The sequence below is a fragment of the Simochromis diagramma genome, unplaced genomic scaffold, assembly GCF_900408965.1.
Source record: "Simochromis diagramma unplaced genomic scaffold, fSimDia1.1 OVJJ01000334.1, whole genome shotgun sequence".
NCBI lineage: Eukaryota > Metazoa > Chordata > Actinopteri > Cichliformes > Cichlidae > Simochromis > Simochromis diagramma.
This window is the reverse complement of record NW_024386764.1, coordinates 1,330,141-1,350,351: the sequence shown is the minus strand read 5'-3', so window position 1 is coordinate 1,350,351 and position 20,211 is coordinate 1,330,141. Positions and strand designations below refer to the sequence as shown.

The 20,211-nt window shown below is 41.4% G+C and overlaps 1 protein-coding gene across 15 annotated transcripts in view; it reads right to left on the bottom strand.

Annotated features, from left to right (window-relative positions):
- Positions 1-20,211, bottom strand: part of ptprfa (protein tyrosine phosphatase receptor type Fa) — a 340,154-nt gene that overhangs the window by 5,487 nt on the left and 314,456 nt on the right. For all 15 annotated transcript variants that reach the window (XM_040030501.1, XM_040030485.1, XM_040030531.1 and 12 more), the window contains 7 exons: positions 19,177-19,300; positions 18,909-19,084; positions 14,966-15,085; positions 12,194-12,348; positions 7,724-8,009; positions 6,041-6,219; positions 786-912 (listed from right to left, as the gene is read on the bottom strand). In XM_040030501.1, coding sequence (XP_039886435.1) covers positions 786-912; positions 6,041-6,219; positions 7,724-8,009; positions 12,194-12,348; positions 14,966-15,085; positions 18,909-19,084; positions 19,177-19,300 — 1,167 coding nt within the window. The remainder of the gene's footprint in view (positions 1-785; positions 913-6,040; positions 6,220-7,723; positions 8,010-12,193; positions 12,349-14,965; positions 15,086-18,908; positions 19,085-19,176; positions 19,301-20,211) is intronic.

The following is a 20,211-nucleotide window of genomic DNA, read 5'->3' as shown; positions in this document are numbered from 1 at the left end:
AACCCACCTCCATGAGCAGCCAGAGCAAATCCATGTTGACATATAAAATCACTGCACATAACAGCCTTTTGTTTTACTGTTTATTATAAGACTGCATATTTAATGGACCTGAGAGGTGTGATGATCAAATAATAGATTCATACCTAACTAAAAAGCAAAAACAGACAAAACAAGAAGTTACAATGACAGAAATAAAAAAATTAAATTAACTTAAATTTTACTGAACAAAGTGAATAAATGTCTTTCTTCATTTAAGTAAAGCACTATATTTTCTGCATATTCAAATTGTATATTCCACTTTTATACGCACTGATCCAACCATCTTTAGAAACCCATTACTGGATGGTATTTAGGAGTATATTGAACTTTTTGTCAAAGACTTTAAATCCTTGACAAACTTTGTCTTTACCAGTAGTTGAAAAATATTTATCGTACAAAATCCCACAGCCAGATGTTTCAAGCAGAGCCTTATGTGTTACGTACAGATCATTATACTCTTTGAAATGTCATTCTACTTTGTATTAACAGTAAATTCAGTGTATACGAGTTTTATTAAAACTAGATTTGGCAAAATGTAGAAACATTTCATGCTCCTTAAAAAAAAAGAAAGCATTTTTACTCATGTTAAAAATATACATGTGTGTATGCTCTGCCCTCCTTTTCCCTGTGGAGCCTTTATCATCACTTTCATTCCAGATTTCTGCTTGATGTATAGAAACGATTCAGATCTTGCATTGTTTTCAGTGCAACGTGACATAAAAGAAGGTGAAGCTGTTTTGTATTACCCGTCCCATCTCTCGGAGTTTGGTGAGCATCACTACGATGGTGGAGTTGTGCTCCCACAGCATTCTCCAGAAGTCCTCTGTGGTCTCGGCTAACGGGCCCTGGGTGGCCATGTAGGCTTTCTGCTGCCTGCAAATGGAAACAGAGACACAGAGCCTGTGTTTACTCCTCTGGGCTGCAGCAGCTCTGCTGCTATTTGGCTTCAGTTTTCTTCCACTTCAGCTCTGCTTCAGAAAATCACTTTGGGTTTCTTTCTGTAAAGCAAAGTGACAGCACTTAAATAATCTCACTGTTGCCCACTCATATTATCATGAAATGGACAGAAATCGAAAAGGTTTAGTTTGATCTGTCAAGGCTGCGAGTGAGTTCGTACATGTACAGTCCAATGGAAGCAAAGAAATATCTTTATTCTCATCTTCTTACCTGATTGTGATTCAGTAAAGTAAACCATGTATGAGTTGCTTAGCCAGATAATCACCAGCTGCCCCAAACTAATTTTACCTGCTTTTTTATGTCAGTTAATGATCGACTCAGTGCTCCCAAAGAGATCTGTGATTTGGTTTTAGGAACTTGGGGGTCTGGGTATTTCGGGTGATGACTGACTTTGCCTGGCTGGTTCTGAGACACGTAAGCTGATAAATAATACCTTAGAAAACAAGAACTTGCTCCATTAAAATGTGCAATGGATCAAGTACATCTGCCTAAAATGCTCATTATGAATTACAGTCATGGTTTTTCACAATTCGTGACACTGCAAAAATAAAAGAGTTAATGTAGCTGCGGCTTCACCACATCCGGACAAGAGTTCTGGGCAATGACATCCCACAAGTGTTGAACGAACCTCTCAGGTGTTAAATATTTAATTTCACATACCCCTTTAAAGAAAATTTGATGAGTCAGCTGCTTGCTAATGTGTGCGCTGATTTTTAAATAGTTTTGCTTGAACACATAGCCTTTTTAACAGCTCTGTTAAAATGACAGATGCCACCCCAGCTGCTCTGCCGGCTCCAGGCGATCCTCTGCAGCTGGACACCACCAGGGGGCAGTGTTGACGCATATAACAGTGGGCCTAGGTAATTCCCACAGACTTGCATGCCTGGGTGTGTTTCTGTTATCTGTATATATCAGTGCTCTTGTGTGACACTGGTGGTTGGAGGCTTTGTTGTTTTTGGCTACATGTTTGTCCTCCTCTCACAAGCAGTGGAGCTATTATTTCAATACTCCATAATACAACAACCAAAACAAATATAGGAACGAACGCTGCTTATTTTGATGCTGTCGCTTTACCTGCTGAGCGCTGCTGACTGGCTGAAGCATTTAACCAGCAGCAGCTGGTTAAAGCCAGATTGTTGATGAGCACCCAGAACAGTTTGAACCAAATGTTACTAAACTGTAGTAGCCCTAACCCTAACCCTCTAAAACAAAGCTCTGAATATTAGCATATATGCTAATATTCAGAGCTTTGTTTTAGAGACAAGGCTGGAGTTATTCTGCCTTTTTTTCTACTGCCAGCAGAAAATCAAAAGCCAACGTGTATTAGCTCGTCTCTAAGAACTCTCTGGATGTTCATGTTAAGCTGATGTCACTTAAGCCTCCTGGGATTGAATACAAAACTTTGGATGCTGCTTAAAATGTAAATAAAAACAGTGTGCAATCATTTGCAAGTTGGAAGCCTGAAAGCTCCACATTTCTATTCTTGGAGTAGAGTGGCTTTGCATGATTTGCAGTTCAAAATAATCCTTATTTACATTGTTATTGTTATCTTGGCTTAGCCCCCCTTTAAGGCAGCTTGTATCTAAATGGATGACTAAGGCTTTAACAACATGTGGTGCAGCTGTTGTGACTATATTGATCTAAACTTAGTCTAACATATGTATAATATGTCGTGTTACAGGGATGATCTGATATCGTCGTGTTGGTGTTGATCCAGGATCAACATTGCAAGTGACCAATCACATTGTTGTGACGTTATTCTTTGGCGCGCCAAGCCATTCGTGCAATTATGAAGTTCCAGTGTTGCAAGGACAATATCAATTCTGCTCAGCGTTTATTAAAGGGTCAGGGTCCGTTGATCGGCGGACAGAGGCGGGTTCTTGCAGCTTAAGTACAGTTTTTTGTTTTACGGCATTTTTTCCCGAAGTCGCAAAAGTATGACGTCACAACATTCTGATTGGTCCTGGAACAACATTTAGTATGATGATCTGGGAACAACACCAACACGACGATCATGCCATCATGCAGAGCCAAGAGCAGAAAGGGTGCAGCAGAATATAGTCCTTATTTAATACACCATTGACCATGAATTATCGCATCCCTGTGCTGTGTGATGGGGCCATCAGCTTGCAGCACTGCTGAGGTATTATTATTACCAGGTTGTTTTGCTATCTGCCTTCAGCTTCTCTGTTTTTGTTTCTTTTCTAAGGTTGAGTATTTCTCATCTTCCTCACACCACAAACAAATGACGGGCTAGTCAAGCACAGTAATAATTTGGTCAGCGAAGCATTTGGTAGTGATTTTGGCGCTGTGGGCAGGTGTTGGCTCCTGCTGGACAAAAGAAATTTCCATTTCCATAAAACTTGTCAGAAGATGGAAACATGAAGTGCTCTAAATACCCTGGTACAAGCTGTGTTCACTCTGGACGTGATAAAACACAGTGAAGCAAAAAGCACCAGCAGATGACGTGGCATCCCAAATCACCAAAGAAAAGCAGTAATGCAGTTTCAGTAATGCAGCCTCTGGTTCAGGACTGTGATGGTGTAGCACTTTTCTTCAAGACACTTGTGTGTGACAGCTTTTAATGTTCCTCACTCTACTACTTATGAAGCGCTCCCAAATTCTTGACAATCCACAAAAATCGGTGGTCATCTGTCGCTTGGGTTTAATGATCTTTTCATGAATATACTTGCTGCAAACAGCATTTTGAGCAATGACCTTCTGTGGCTTCCTTTCCTTGCAGAGGGTTTTGATGATCATCACCTGGACAACTTTCAAGTCAGCACACTTCCCTGTGGTTGTGTCTGCTGAACTAGACTGACAGATATGTGGTTCATATTATTTGAAAAGCAGCCGAAATATTTCAATAATTTGAGATACTAGATTTTTGAATTTCCTGAGCTACAAGCTATAATCATTAAAAGCCTTTGAAATACCTCAGTATAGCATATGTGAAGGTTTATCTTTTTGAAATTATGAAAAAAAATATGAACCAGTTAAAATTCTACATGAAGCAAGAGTTTCAGGCATACTCGCTGACAGAAACGAAAGCCAAATCAATAACCCAGAAAAGTTAATAGAATAGATTTTCCATTAATATTAGACAAATTAAAGCATTTCACAGTTAATAGTGAGAACCACAACAGAGTTCTATCAAAAGTTAATTAAGCAGGAAGCAGATTTCACTGTTGTAACTTTTGACTCATGCAGAGTTAATAACATTGTGGTGTAAGCACTCGCTGCCTTTGTATCTCGCAGCGCAGTAAGTAGGAGAATGACTAATGGTGATACACAAAGACGTCACCGGGCATGTCCACTAATCATCATAATCATGTGCATTCCCCTCACCTTAATCTATCCTAATCCATGCTTCGCTCTTTAAAGGCTGAGCTCAGTGAGGGATGGAGCTCCCGAATCTCACTCCGCTCTTAATTACCGACACAGGAATTAGAGAGGAATTACACGACACCCCTGCCTCTTTCCGTTGCCTCCCTTTGGTGGGGGGTACTCAGGGGACTTCATTAGGTGCTGGGAGCCAAAAACAACATACACCCACCCTGCATGTAAAATGGGAAGTCCTGACTCATTAGCCACTGCTTTCTGTGAAAGTGCGCTAGAAAACTTTCAATAAGTCTTTTCATAAAAGAGCCCGTGATTAACGTGATGTGTGACAATATCGGTGCTAATGTTGTGAGAGACATGTGTACTGTTTATGAAATCACATTGTGACGTGTTGGGCTGAATGTGACTAAGAGTCTGAGGGACACTTTATGCTCCTAGGCTAATGTCAGAGTCACTCTGTTTATCGTGTTTCTGGACAAAGATTGGGGAAGAGATGTTAGAAAATAAACATCATGTTGTATTCAGTTTGGTAACTGTTTACCAAGGCCGTGCATTGAGGGCACTCATCAATAACTTTGGAGTCATTTTCCAGCTGAAATCTATACAAACACAAGTTGTTTTTTGCAGCCGACGACCTGCTGGCCATTTCAAAGAATTTAATATTCATCTGTGCTTATAAATAAACAGCACTAAACATGCTTTCTACACCTGAAGTAAGGGGAGGTGACGGACTGTGATAGTGCTCAGTGATGCATCTCGCAGCTGTAAGCTTACTGTAAACAGAAGACAATGTTAGCAGACTGAGGGCAGATTTGAATCATCACTCGCCGTCATAACTTTCAGAATAAAATCTGAGCAACAACATGAAAGTTTGTGAGTTGAATTTTAGCCCAAAGCTCAAGTGACCAACTTTGTATATCCTGAACCATATAATCATGCGATCATACGAGTTCTGGCTAAAGCTGTGGAGACGATCATGACTCGTGTTGTCACATGATCTTTTGGGCATCGTGCTACATCGTAGAGCTCCAAATGCAGACTACAGGAATAAGTAATATGAAGCATATAGACTGCATGTTCTTCAAATCAGCGTTACTTTGAATCTCAAATTCATGCATGTCTCTACTTTACTATGTTTTATTGCAATGTCAGTGTTTCCTTGATCCAAGAAGACAATAAAATAAACTTAACCTAAACTGTTTTCATTATGTTTTTGCACATAAATGTTGATAGAAAGAAGAAAAGGACTGATCAGATTTCTGGCCTTCATACTGAGCTATGATCACACAGGCATTAAGCTGAGTGTCTCCTCAGTTCATTTCCCTTCTATAAAGGTAGAAAACCCTCAAGATTTCTTCATGTCCAAAGACAGAACATGGACACAGACGGCAGTCGCGTCGTGGACCTGTTGGTGTAATCAGTTCATTTCTCTGACATGTCACTGATCTCAAACAGCTTATCCATTCACAAGAGGTGGAAAAAGTGGGAGAATGAACAGGCCTGTCAATAAAACCAATTTGTTTTGACAACTGACACAACAAAGGGATGTGAGGCGGTGAAACACCGGACTCCATGTCAGCCTGTAATTTAATGCTGTCAGCTGCCACAGAGAAGGTCCAACCCCCGGCTCATTAGAGGTGCAACAGCTGAGCAGAAATGCGCCGCACTACTTATTTCTGTGAAGTGATTTCTGTGGGCTCACCTGTACCCGTCGATGAAGCTGGCATTGATGTAGTCAGAGCCCTCCACCCCTCTGATCGGCTGCAGGCAGACGCGAGTAGACTCGAAAGGCATGATGTTCACCAGGCGGTTCTTGAATTTGTTGCACGGCAGGTTGGCACTGATGAATCTTGAGGTATGTGCTTTAGAGTTGGCCAGTTTCTGCAGAGACAGAAGAAAGGACAGGCGATTGCAGCTACACGGCAGCATCCACTGTCTATCATCTGCCTCTGGTCTTTATAGTGCTAATCCAGTGTGGCGCGTGAGCAAGGTTGTTAAAGGGCACGAGGAGCTAACGTTCGTACTGATGCACGAGAATGATGCACTTTGAGACGATCCTTTTTTTCTCTGACTTCAAATGAATGTCGGATACTGTCGTGTGTTGAAGCTCATCCTGAAGATGCTGAAAAGTCAAAACAAATCCTGAAACATTTAGTGTGAGCTGAAAGGCCTGTGACAATGCAGATCAAACCAGAGAAATAAGATGTTTGGATGCAAACCTAGCTGCATGAATGATTTCATTCTCAAATTTTTCTTTTCAGTTTCGGTGGGGAGGAGGTGTTTTTTACCGACAGGCACTAATGTGAGACCTCTGCACTGCAAGGGCAAGTGCCAACCTCAGAATTGCTTGACAAATAAATTTGCAGTGAACTGAGGATGAAAACCTAATCATGCTCTGTTCAGATTTACAGCCACCCTGCTTGCATTAAAAAGCAGCATAATACTGAATGCTGGGCATTCCCCCTGCTGCAGGACAGAAACTGCTTAAGCCACTGCACTTTTGCTAAAGCAGTTGAAGACAGTGGATTGCTGCAGATCATCCCGTATAAAACTACCTAACCTGGGATGACCTTATCTCCCGGTTTTCCTGGCTCTTGCTCTCCCTCTGCAGCTCCCTCTACTCCAGCCTCATCAGGAGCTCAGAAGTTAAGCTTTAACAACTTCTCCTCTGAGAAGAAGGAAAATCTTCCTTCTGCCTTTGCTTGCACTTGAGTATTACATTTACATGTACAAACCAGGCCATGATAGCTATACTTTTACTGACTGCAATGTTGTAGTAACTGATTCTGACTTTATGATTTAAAATCTACCTAAAGTAGGCTGGATGGATATGAGTCTTGCAGATCCCCGTATTCCAAGGGACTCCAATTTAAATAAACAAAAAATGCTTTTACCCTCATGGCATGGTTGTGTCAATGATCCATCCACCCATCCCCAAAACCTGTTTAATATTTTTCTCTAGATGCATTAAAGTGTTTACATGTAGTGAATCTGACTCTGAGACTACTACTAGCACTGCAGTCATTTAAAGCTCATTTCTTTTATTCTTAATTTGCACTGAAACATGGTAACACACAGTGTGTGTACTGTACATTGTTATGGAATGACCTCTAGTTTACTAGCGGACAGAAATGCAGTGAGTTTGCACAACAGAGTGAAAAATCCCAACAGAAGGTGTTTGGGTTGGACTCCTATCACCTTCTCCTCAGTGATGATCCTGAAAAGCCTGTAAGAAACTAAAGGTGCAGCTGCTCTCTCATCTTTTTCCATGACTTAAAGTGTCTGTCATTGAATCCAAGCACAGTCGAGGCAGTTACTGTATGTGTTTAAAGTGCTTCCTTAAATATACTGAGTGCCCAAAGCTGTAAAGTCCAGATCTGCTCACCTTAAACTCCAGTTCCATAGCTGTCACCGCCTCTCCAGCGGGCACCTGGTTGAGCTTCTGGATGTGGGCGTACAGGTTGCGGGCAGGGACTTCTGTGTTGCCACAGACTGCAGCTTCCAGCAGGGCCTCGTGGACGAATATGTACTGATCCTCTGTCTGCACCATGTAGTTCCTTTGAGCTCGCATGCACGTCACATGACCGTATATGTCCACCGACTTCTCGTGTTTCATCCTCTCCAACATGGCATCAATCACAATAAAGCAGCCCGTCCGGCCCACGCCGGCACTGACGGGAGCACAGAGAGGAAACACAGGCGTCAGACCAGAGATCCCTGAGCGCTTCACATCTTTCCCCTGACCACTGTGGCATTTCCACGGGTCGGGAACAGCATCGAAATCCTCATGAATACCAGTCCAAACCAGTTACAAATGGGTCCTCGTGCCTCCATAAAGATTCACTGAGAGACGAGGCTGGCCTTTAACATTATGGAGGCAAGGAGGGGCTCATTGATTCCACTTTTCTGTCATTGGTTGATCAGGGTGATTTCGTTTATATGCCTGCTTGCTCACAACGCTTACACGTTCTGGATTTGTCTGTCATGGCGCACAGAGATTCACGATGGACCTTAGAGTCTCTACACCTCATTGAATATTGCTCGGCTTGGATAGGCTGCTTTGTCCTTCTGGAGACACAAGCATCAGTAAAATCTTCTTTTACAAGGCCATTCTTGGTCTTTCTTATTGACCTACACATGAAGGAAGTTATAGATGGTTATTGTCTTTGGTTCAAAGACTTATTCGTGGCACCTGTGCTTAAAGCTCACATTAAATTATAAAAAAGGCCATTTTAACTGATCTGGAGGCAGATCGTTAAAGTTGCCTAAACTAGTTATTCTGACACAGATCAGCTACGTTTCCTCAGTTTTGAACTTTACGATCATGCACTTTTTACTTGTTTCTTGTATTTTGCCGTGTTCATAATTCGTTTATGATACCACTGCTGAGCTTGGCCAGGACACTCTTGTAAAAGAGATTTTTAATTTTAACAGTAAAAAGGTAAATAAATGATGATATAAATTTAAAAACTGTGAGTTAATGGAGCTAACAAACTGCAGTCCAATATGGAAACTTGTTTTATTCTATTGTGTGGCAGAAGTAAAGCGATTACTCTACAGCCTTGATTTTAGTGAATGGACCAAACTGCTGTGAGCCATTTGAAGAACAGTCCATATCCAAAAATGTATTGTTTTGAACATATAAACAGGACAAGAGCTTTCAGAGTATATCATTGTATTATTTACCATTATTTGGTTCCATCTACAATGTTGTGCTGTGGACGACGAAGCCCACAGATTGCACCGTGAGCACTGCAGGATGTCAGGGTTACAGGATGACTGTGGGTTTTAAAGTGCAGCTCAGGACCTCTGCATACGTGCTCATGTACTTATTGTGTTATAAATAAAAATACCTGCAGTTTATATCTAACATCCCCTTATGGGAATATATGAATTCTGGATTTGTGCTGCAGAATTGGAAATGGAAAAGCCAGATACGGTTCTCTGACTTTATGGAAATGTAATATCTGTTCCATAAGGAAGAAATATATTTGCTTTTTGTGTCTAAATTTGTACAGTATAAGCAGACCAGTCATTTGAGATGCAGAAAAAAGAAGAAAAATCTATTTCCTGCTCGCCTTACAACAGTTTCCATCCTTAATGTTAATAAATGGGTATTTTTTTAATCACTGTTATTTAATTATAAATTGTTAGTTAACAAAATTAACAAACATAATAATGTGTAGTAGTTATTAACTTGTTTGTAGAACATTATTGTAAAACTGCATCTGATTATTAAAATGATAAAAAAGCAGTTTCTGTATTTTTTTATTTTATTGACTGTTAAATACAAAGTAATGAAAGTTCCTGAACAGTTAATATAAGGTGAGAGTACAAAATGAAACCATACATTTTAAGATTGTACCTTTTATGTTGTAACTGGTGTTTTATGCAGGTTGATAAAAAACGGAGGAAACAAACATCCAAAAGCTGCCGCAGCACATGGGAGTCCCTGATGACAGCTATATGTCACTTCCTGTTTCTACACGACCTTCAGCAGTGTCCGTTTTGAATTTTAAGCTGACTTTGAAAGGACGGCAGAGGAGAATGAAATCACGAGGGAACAGTTCGTTCATATGATGCATTCTTCATGCGTTCAGCATGTCGTGACATTAAAACGAACCTTCGCTGAGAGCAGACTAATGAAGAAGAACGAGTTCTGCTGGCCAAGAGCCGCATAAAAGCGGAAACATTTCCAGGACAAAGAAAAGCGTATAAACGATATTATTATTTTTTTCCTCCCAATGCAGCAGATGGCCCCGCCCCTCCCTGACGCCGGTCCTGCCACAGGCTTCTTCCTGTGAAACGGGAGTTTCTCCTTCCCACTGTTGCCAAGTGCTTGCTCACAGGGGATCATCTGCTTGTCAGGCTTTTCTCTGCATTATTGTCACATGAAGCACCTTTAGGCAGCCGTTGTTCTGATTTGGTGCCATATAAATCTGGTGGAGAAGTATAGATGTTAGAGTCTGTGTGTTTTGCTGGTGTCTGAGTCCTTACTTTGCAGGCTTAGCTTTGTGTTTGGGTCTTTCTGTATTTTAGTATTCATAGTTTGGACTCTGATACTCACGGACTGGCTTCTTTTGTTTGTTTGCGATTTTGGTTTATTCCATTCTTATCACCCTCAGTGTTTCCTCACTGTATGTTATGTTGTAGTGTGATGTTTGTTTATTTAATAGTCCTTCTTTTGGCTATTTATTTATTTTGTCTTTCTGATAGTTTTACTTCTCCTGTCCTGTGTTCAATTATCCATGATTATCTCATGTGTAAATCTATAATCAAGCCGTCCCCCTTCATCCATGTCTCAGCATTTATCTACCCTCCCTGTGTGGCTTGTTTGTGCATTTCGTCTTTCCCCAGTGGACTTACTATTTTTGGTTCTGTGCATTAACCTAATAAATGTGTTTTTCTGTTTTACCCCCGCCTGCTTCTGAGTCCTGCATTTGGGTCCCTTTTCCTGCACTATATGACAGCAGAAACAGGAAGTGACATCCATCCAGCATAAGGGACTCTGTTCCCTCCATTTAAAGACAAATAAACGACATTTTTTGGAAAGTGAAATAATGCGTTGTTGGCGATTCTTTTGTAACAGGAAGGCTGTACAATATTCGGATTTACAGAATCAAATACATCTCTGTTCATTTGACCAACTTAACTCATTCTTGTAAACAGATCAATGGATTTCAATTATAAACCATGTTGTATGTGAACACATGAGACCATGATGAATAACACACTGCCACATTAGGGCGTAGAGTAAAATATGCACAGTAGTTGTTTTTCTCCAGTTTCCTCCGTTTGCTTTGCTTTTTCTTTATTACAGGTTGGAGACTAAATGCAGTATGAGCTTTAGATACTGAAGTATTTCAGTGCTACACTTTGAAATCACTGATCCCACTTCTTCACAGAAGAAGTGGTGTGAAGGTCCTTCAGACAGCAGGGAGGGAGCATGCTGCCTACAGAAAACTGGACTGGCTTTTCAGATCCTTGCCCCTGTTGTTCCTTTGATAAGTCTGGTTTAAAGCTCCCCAGATCAGCTGGGTTGGTAAACATGAGTGTGCTGTGTGCAGCGTACGAAAACACTTTGAAGGATTTCTGTTTTCTTTCGGCACAACACATTTTCTTTGATGGGTTAGCTGTGAGGAATGTTCAGCACTTAAAGCAAAGTATTTAAACAGAATCGCTGCTCTTGGCTTAAAGGTGTTAGTATGCTTTGAACAAACTAGGTTGCGACTTATTGTCCAAGCATGTCTAAAGGCAGATTAATGTTTACACTGGAAATTGGGGTGAAAAGGCTTCTGTGAGAGCTTCCTCCAGGCTGCATCTCTGTCTGCCTGATTCACCTCTAGCACTTTGGTGTATTTGCATTTGTGTTCATAGAGAAATAAATTGCATAAATGCAAATGTCAGTCACGGACGTACCAACAGTGTTTAAAACTCACTTTTATCTTCGTTCTAAAATGATTGCGCCGTAGCTGTGAAAGAGGTTCAGCTGGTTTTGTAACAAGATCAATGTTAGCCTGAGACGAAGTTAAAAAATATTAGAAATTTAGGATAATATCAGACTTCAGCTGCAACGTTCTCACACAAGACTTGAATAAATAAATGAATGAATTACTAAACAATACAGATCAACAGATGGAGACAGAAAACAGGCAAATAAGTATATTAAATCAATATCACACAGAGTAGCTGTGAAAACCTTGCAAGATGCAAGAGTGTGCATGTCCCTTAAAGGGGGCTGGTTACTGGTTTGAGAGTTGCATACACGAAGATGGTTTCCAGCAATGTCACATGATCTGAAACAATAGTTTTTGAGCATGCTGCAGTATTTGTGTTAATGTAAGATAAGGTCTACCTGCAGTGAACCACCATGGGTCCGGCATCTTGAGGATTGCAGGACTTGATTCTGCGTAGAAAGGCCAGTGTTGGGGTCGGATACTCAGGCACTCCATGGTCCGGCCAAGCCAGAAACTGGAACTGTCGAACTTCTCTTTTTTCACTGGAGCCATTCTGTTGACACATTTACTCAAGTTTGTCACTCATAAAAACAGACCCCAACACACTAATGTGATTATGAGGCTAAAAGATTCACTGGCATAAATTCAATTATCTGAATGATTAATGCAAGAACTTCTTATTACGCACTATTTGTGCATCACAAATGCACTCTGAGCTGCACTCCCCATATGGAAAAGAAATAGTAAAATCATATATGATTTACTCATGAAAGTGGCCACTTTCTCATTACTTTCATATATTTTTTTAGTAAGTATACAAAACATACAAGTTTCATTATATAATTTTTCAAGGGATCTTATATGTGTTTTCACTCTTGTATGCTTTTCATACAAGTTTCATACAAGACAGATAAAAACTTTATAAGATTTATAAATATCTTTTCCATATGGGTCAGAAGCACACAAAGTGTCCTTGGTGTATGATGACGTTTTGATAGCTTTATCAGTGACAAACATAATATCAGGCACAACACACTTTTTCCCCCCAATTCAGGCACCAAGGCCACAATCTGCTTAGACCAGGGGTGTCCAAGCCCGCGGTCCATTTTTAATTGGCCCACAAGTAATTTCATAAATAGAATAGCCGCACTTGAGTGTATTGCACTTCTTAGTTTTAACACCAGGGGGAGCTACTGTTGATCAAGGCAGTTGCTCCACCAAAAAGGACATCACAGAAGAAATTTACCCCCAAGTTACTAAACATGGCAGAACCAAAGAAGCGAAAGGTAGAAAGTGAGTGCAGAAAATTTCAGACACGGTGGGAGAGTGAAGATTTCTTCAAAGAACTCAAGGGGAAGCGTGTCTGTTCGATCTGCACTGAAACTGTGGCAGTTATGAAAGAGGATAATGTACGACGTCATTATGAAACCAAACATCAGGCCTGTGCATCCTACACTGGTGCTGAGCCAGAGCAGAAAGTAACTCTCCTGCAGGGTCAGCAGCAGTATTTATTTCGTGCTCAAATTGTCCAGGAAAAGGCTCCAATAGCCGCTATGAGGTCGACCAACTCATCGCGAGATATGGCGAGCCTTTTTCAGATGGAGACCTCATCAAACACGGCCTCGTTAAAGTCACCGAAATAATGTGGGAAAAGTGCAGGACTTCAACAACGTCAGCGTGTCCAGAAATCCAGTCGTGCGACTCACTGAAGACGCGTCAGCCAACATTAAACTGCAACTGTCTGATAAAGCTGTGCTTTTGATTTTTACTCCATCGCAAGCGATGAGAGCACCGATGACGCCGCACAGCTGCTAATTTTTTGCGGGGAGTGGACGAGAGCACGAGCGCTTTAAAAATATATTCCACAGTACCCGTGTGTTAATAAGCATGCATGTGCAGGTACACATGCTTCAAATATCAATAATGCGCATCGATTCTGTCACTACCCTGCTTTTGCACCACTTTCTTATCTGCATTTTTCTTGTTAACACAGAGTAATACAGTAAAGTTAAGGTTATATACCTAATTTCTAGTAAGTGGCCCCGCCCCTCCTATATTTTTATGTATGTGGCCCTCAGTGAAAAAGGTTTGGACACCCCTGGCTTAGACTCTTAAGTACTTTCTAGACAAGAAAGAATATTTTCTATCCTTTTAAAGCTGCGGAAGCCTTAATCAGCACGGAGTGCTGCAGGGATGACCTTTTTTGTAGGCCAACCCAGAAGGTAGCATGTCTTTAGCATCCCAATGACTTCTTTGTCAGTTCCTTATAAAAAAGTATGTGGCTTTTGGATTATCAGAGAAAAAAGGTTCTGTGGGAAACACTAGTTTAGAATACTTGCACACTGGTGAGCAGAATTAGGTCCATGAGCTAAAGACATTTTGTGATTTGCAATTGCGAGAGTTCAGCAATCTGTTTGTTAAGTGATTAAATTATGATCCTGTTTCCATTTTTCCTCGGATGTATGAAGCAGTCTCAGATCATTTTACTGAAATTGAAAGAATTTGGACTTGTTTTAGTTCTTTGTTATGCTTCAGTTTTTATTTGCTTTTGAACAATGAAGGATCTGGAAACGACTCATGAAGCGAAACTTAACAAGCGGATAAAAAATGACACTCCTTTGTTTGCTGAAAGTAAACTGAATATACAGGGTGAAAAATACAGATACTTAGTTTATTACTATTGGTGTTTAATTTTTCTACATATTTTTTATATGTCTGGGTTTACTGTTAGTGAAAAATAGTGACTGATGTGATTTAACCTCCACCAGGCGGTTGCCAAACTGCATAGCATAAATTTAGAGATAGCATACAGTTAAGCCGTAACCTAACGAAGCTTAATCTCAACAACAGAAGATTCTAACTTTTAAGCAATTTTCAAACAGGCCAGTGGACTAAGATGTGACGCTGGCTTCCAGCCATACCACCCTAAGCACACCCAGTCTTGTCTGAGCTTGGAAGCTAAGCTGGGTTGGTCCTGGTTAGTGTTTGGATGGGAGGTCGCTTGTGCAGCTGTGGGCTCAGTAGATAGAACTGGTCGTCTACTAATTGGAAAGTCAGAGGTTTGATCCCTGATCTGCAAGTCAAAGTATCCTTGGACCAGATACTGAACCCTGAGTTGCTCCTGGTGATCTGTGTAACTAAACGAATCAACAGCAACATGGTGGTCTTACCTTATAGAGGGCAAACGTTCTCACACTGTACGTAGCCAGCTCCAGCGTGTCCAACATGGTCACTTGAATCATCCCGTACGTCTCCGTGCCTCGACTGGGCCAATACTGGTCACATTTCACCTACAAACAGAGACAACGTAAAGGACTATTTAGCTCTACAACCAGTGGTGTTGGAAGTGGAGTAGGTGTTGATAGAGAGATTGGTTGGTGCAGTATCTGCAGTGATGTGACTGCTGTGCTGGACTCAGCTGGTGAAAAGAGAGAGCTGGAGATGACCTTACCTTTGGCCTCAAGCTGTAGACAGTGACTGAAAGAACAGGATCATATATGCACATGACTGAAACAAGCACCTTTCTAACGGTGTCTGGTCTCAGGTAATACCTTGGTATCCCTCTGGAAGAGCTGAAAGAGGGGGCTGGGGAGAGGGAGGTCTGGGCATCTCTTCTGAGATTGCTGGCCTGTGACCTGGACACCTGAAATGTGGCCCTTATTTGCAGTGTTTTTGGCCACCGTTGGTCTAAACGAATGGTATTGACTCAGGGTAAGTTTGGCTTCCTCAACTACGTTCCACTGTAGACGGTGGAACTTGTGGTATTTGGGGCACATCACATTTACCAGGGCTATATCAAAGCTAAAAGTACCATAAGTAGTCTAGATTAGGCCCAGACGTACATGCCATTGGGATACCTTTTTTAACACATGAACTACCGGCAATATCGGGAGAGTTGGGTCGGGTGAAAGCCAGATTTGTTTTTTCCTACACATCAGGAAACAGCCCGGTGTGATGGATATTTAGATTCTCTAATGTTCCTCCATCAGATAATCACGAAAAAGCTCAGGGCTGTGATGCCTGTGTGGAAACAGCTTCTACAGAAAGTAGTAAAATAAGTCCTTATGCATGCTACATGTAAGGATGGAGAACTCAACAATGCTCTCACCTGATTCTCCTGATATATTCATTCCTATATGAAAATGGATTTGGAAAAGGACTCAGTGATTACATTACACAAGATTAGACCATAATCATAATCTTAGACCCTCACAACCCCAAGCTTGCAGGATGATTTACTTCACATGGCCCCCAAATGATTATTGCCAAGGAAGCTGCATGTAATAACTAATAAGAGAAACTTGTTGGTGTGTCTAATGGCAGCCTCTGATTTTATAGTCTGTAAATAATGGCAGGATGTGTTCATTTGATTGTGGGCCATGCACATTAGCAGGAAGTGTGGACAGACAGGTTGTCACCTCTGCTCTCAGGTTAGAGAGCGTCTAATATTTGCTGCGCCTCTGGTTGAACCACAGAGGCTGTTATTGGCTCTGGCAGAGGGCTGATGGCCACTGTCACAAATAGTAATGGCACAGCGCTGTGGCACTCAGCTCTGCCCTGTGGTTGTGGAGTTATTAACAGTGAGAATGAGGGTTTCACATCATTACTCACATGAACGCCGTTTCTACCCTGCTACCTGCCATGTGATTCCACAGGCGGCGTGCTGCTGCTGAGCCAAGCTCATCAGTACTGCGAGTGAGCTACGTTCAGAGCAGTAAATCAGAGGATCGACAATCCTCTTCCAGCCTCCTGTCTTATATTCTCCTGTTTGTAATGTATTTGCCATTGTGAGAGAATCAATGAATTTCATCCAGACAGCAATGGAGCAAAATATTAGAAAATATATCAACTGTGCTCTGATATTCTTAAATTATGGGTTGCAGCAAGCCACCACCTCTCTCCCTCCATCAGCTGGGATGATGCGTTTTTGTATGACTACAACATATTGTGTCAAAATCAATAATGCCTCTTTGAAATTTTCATCAAACCCAAAAACCACTTTATTTGTAAGACATTTTGCTCTACATAAAAGACAGGTTCACCTCCACTGCACCTGCACGCTAGCACGATAGTTAACAGGCAATGGAAGTAAAAATGAACATCAATGCTGAAGGAGAGGAGGAAGACCGAGTGCTTCGTTACGGAGTTTAAAGTGAGGCCCAATGTGTGTCACGTTGTATCCACATACCAGCAGAGATACGGAGCTGTGGATGTGAAACGTCCTTGAACTGAAAAGAGGCATACAGCTATAGCACAATATGTTTCTTCAAGCCAAATCTCAAAGTGATGGAGCTCGAAAAGGAGCAACACAAGTAACTGACCAGGGATTTTTAGTTTTTTTGCAGCTGATGCTCTTTTTGGGGGTCGCTTCGTGTCAGAAGTTTGTATGGTACACATAAACTTGATGGTTGAAGACTTTTTTGTAGTAGCAGAACATTGCACTGATAAGCACTCCTGCCTCACAGGAAGAAAGTTCCTGAAGGTGCTGCTGTGCAGATTTCCTCTGCCCGCTTCCTCACACAGTCCACAGATATGGTGTCAGGCTCATTGGTGATTCTTAATAGGTCACATGCAAGAGTCTATGCTTGTCTGTCTTTCTGCATTAGTCATGTGATGGGGACTATCAGCTTGTCCAGAGTGTATTTCACCTGAACAGCCAGGATAGCCTCCAGGAGATATGGGCCATGTGAGCCTAAGCTTGATAATTAGGAAAGTGAATAGATGGATGGCAGAGGACTAAAGCAGTCTGACACCCTTGGTTCACACACAGTCACTTACGTGTCAGGCAACTTTGTGCAGTTTGTAGTTTTCTAAATTCAACTGGACATATTCCTTTAACTTTAACTGGCAAACACTTCATGAATTTCTTCATAAATAAAACTGCAGCTATTAGTGAAAAAACATTTACAGCTGTCAAGTACAGCACCTGTAATAACTCCTGATATTTACTTATATTATAACGTTAAAGATTTCTTCCTCTAAACCATCAATGTGGCTTTCAGACCCCATTCCTAGAAGACCGCCCAAAGAAGCTTCCCCATTAATTATTGTTTTTAAATTTTAAATATGATGAATCTATTGCTTAATGGGCTACAGTCCACGGGCTTTTAAGGTGCTGCTAATTAAACCGTTACTTTATAAAAGCCTTTACTTGACTCAGCTGTGTAAGCTAATCACAGACCAATTTATAACCTTCCTTTTATTTCAAACGTTTTTGAAAACGTGGCTGACAAACACCGAACTGATCACCTGCAGACAAATGTTTGAGTCCGATTCAGAATTCATCTCAGCACAGAAACAGCATGAATGAAGGTTACAAATGATCTTCTTTTGAGAGTCTTCTTCATATACTTTATTTTTGTAATTATGTACCGAACCACATATATATTATATATGGAATCACAGGGTTATGTGCTGGGACCAGGTCCACTTACATTATACATGCTCCCAGTCTGGATTTGGGAGACAGCCTCTCTACATTTAAGATCAGGCTTAAAACTTTTCTTTTTAGATTATATAGATTATTATAGATTTAGTTAGGACTGGATCACATGACTCTGCATGCTCTCTTAGTTGTGCTGCAGTGGGTCTAGGCTGCTAGTGTTCTGTTATTGTTTATTGTTCTCTGTCTGCATTAGAGCTGCAAGTCTGCAAACATACACAGCCAAAGTGCACAGGATGCTACAAGCAGAGCGTCCCTGCATGTTAGACAGAGGTGTGTTTAGTGTTTATTATGTGTTTTTGATTGGAACTGCTGTAAAACAGACAGAAAACAACGTTTTATTTCCATTAACACCAGCCTCTCTCCTTACTCGCTGTCTAGCCTGCTGAACCTCAGCCACTGTCTGTCTCTTATCCACCACTCCAGATTTGAAATTTGACATCTTTCCCACTTTTTGTGCTTCTATTCATCTGGTTTTGTCTAGGTCGCTTGGTTTTGAGGTTGTTCAGGTTGTTCTGGTTTCAGATGCCCCACGCAGGAGATTCTCCCAGAGTATATAACTTCTTTAACCCCCCAAAAATAGCCCTGAAGGAAGTGCCAGAAAAAGCTTTATGTATAGGTTCAGGCCATAAAAAACTGTCTGATACTTCCTGCAAATGAATGGAGCTCACCCGTGACTTCTCCTCCAGGCGAGTCATCATAACGATGGTGCATGTCCTCTGCTCCCATACCATCCTCCAGAAGTCACTTAGCGTCTCTGGCAGCGGACCCTGGGTAGCGATGTAAGCGTTCTGTTTCCTGTACCCGTCAATGTAGTTGGCATTTATATAGTCACTACCTGGAACTCCTTAAGCAAGAAGCACAGTTGGACATAATGAGCAAACAAAAACAAATGGCAGCAGATCAGAAAATGGAGGTCGAGTACTGCTTGTTTCTCACCGTCCACGGGTGTGAGGATGACCCTGGAGTGGTCGTAAGCAATAACATTTGCATAACGGTTCTTTGGCTTGTTGACCTCCAGGTTGGAGTGCTCCCAGGTGAACTGCTGTCCTGGATCAATAGACTGGACACACAAGCATTGGGAGTGAGAGGTGGGTGAGAGAGCATCTTTACTCTTCTTTGAGAGAAGAGTGCAGGCCGATATATGTGACATAAATTCATCATCCCTCCTTCAGCCTGCAGCTCCATCACCTGGTTGATCTTTAAGCCCCTGAATCCACATTCCACTCCTAAAATCTCATCCACCCACCCACCCACTGGCTCGGTGTGTGGTGAATCAAGGAAAGCACTGAGGTGAGGTTTAGGACAATGGCCTTAGACATGTCTTTTTCCTCATATGAGACTGAACGATGGGGACCACTTGCATCATATTTAAAGTGAAGAGATAAGGACCTGTGTTCGATTTTATTTCTCGGTACCAACAGTAAGGCAGAGGCAGGAAAGCAGTCAAACTCAAGTGAGATGGGGTCGCTGTATTATATGAGCCGGCTGAAAAGCACCTGTGAGCAGAGGTAGAGACGCAGAGACTCACAGGAGAACAGCAAAACAAGTTTCTGCTGAAGCCTAAATTATGCAAAAGTATAATGATCAGAGGCTCAAGAATGACTCATCAACTACTTAAGCTGCATAATTGAATTTGCTGAAATATGTAGTGCAGAGTCACTGCTTCAGGTGATATTTCAAAGCTGAGCAGGATGAAGTCAGTGAGTAACTACATTATGTTTGCTACCCTGATATCAACCTTTAGCTACATCATCTTGTCGGAACAATTTCGTTGGACAATTTACGTATAGATTTGAAACAGTAGTTGAATGCATGGTTGTGCCAACAGAAAATATCATGTCAAAAGGAAATTATTGGATTACTAAGTGATGTTTATTGAGTCGAACCAGGTGCAAGAAAGAGGCACAAATACTTCCAGCAACACATAAGAAGGGCACTAGAGAGCAAGGTCAAGCCACATGTGCTGTTTTA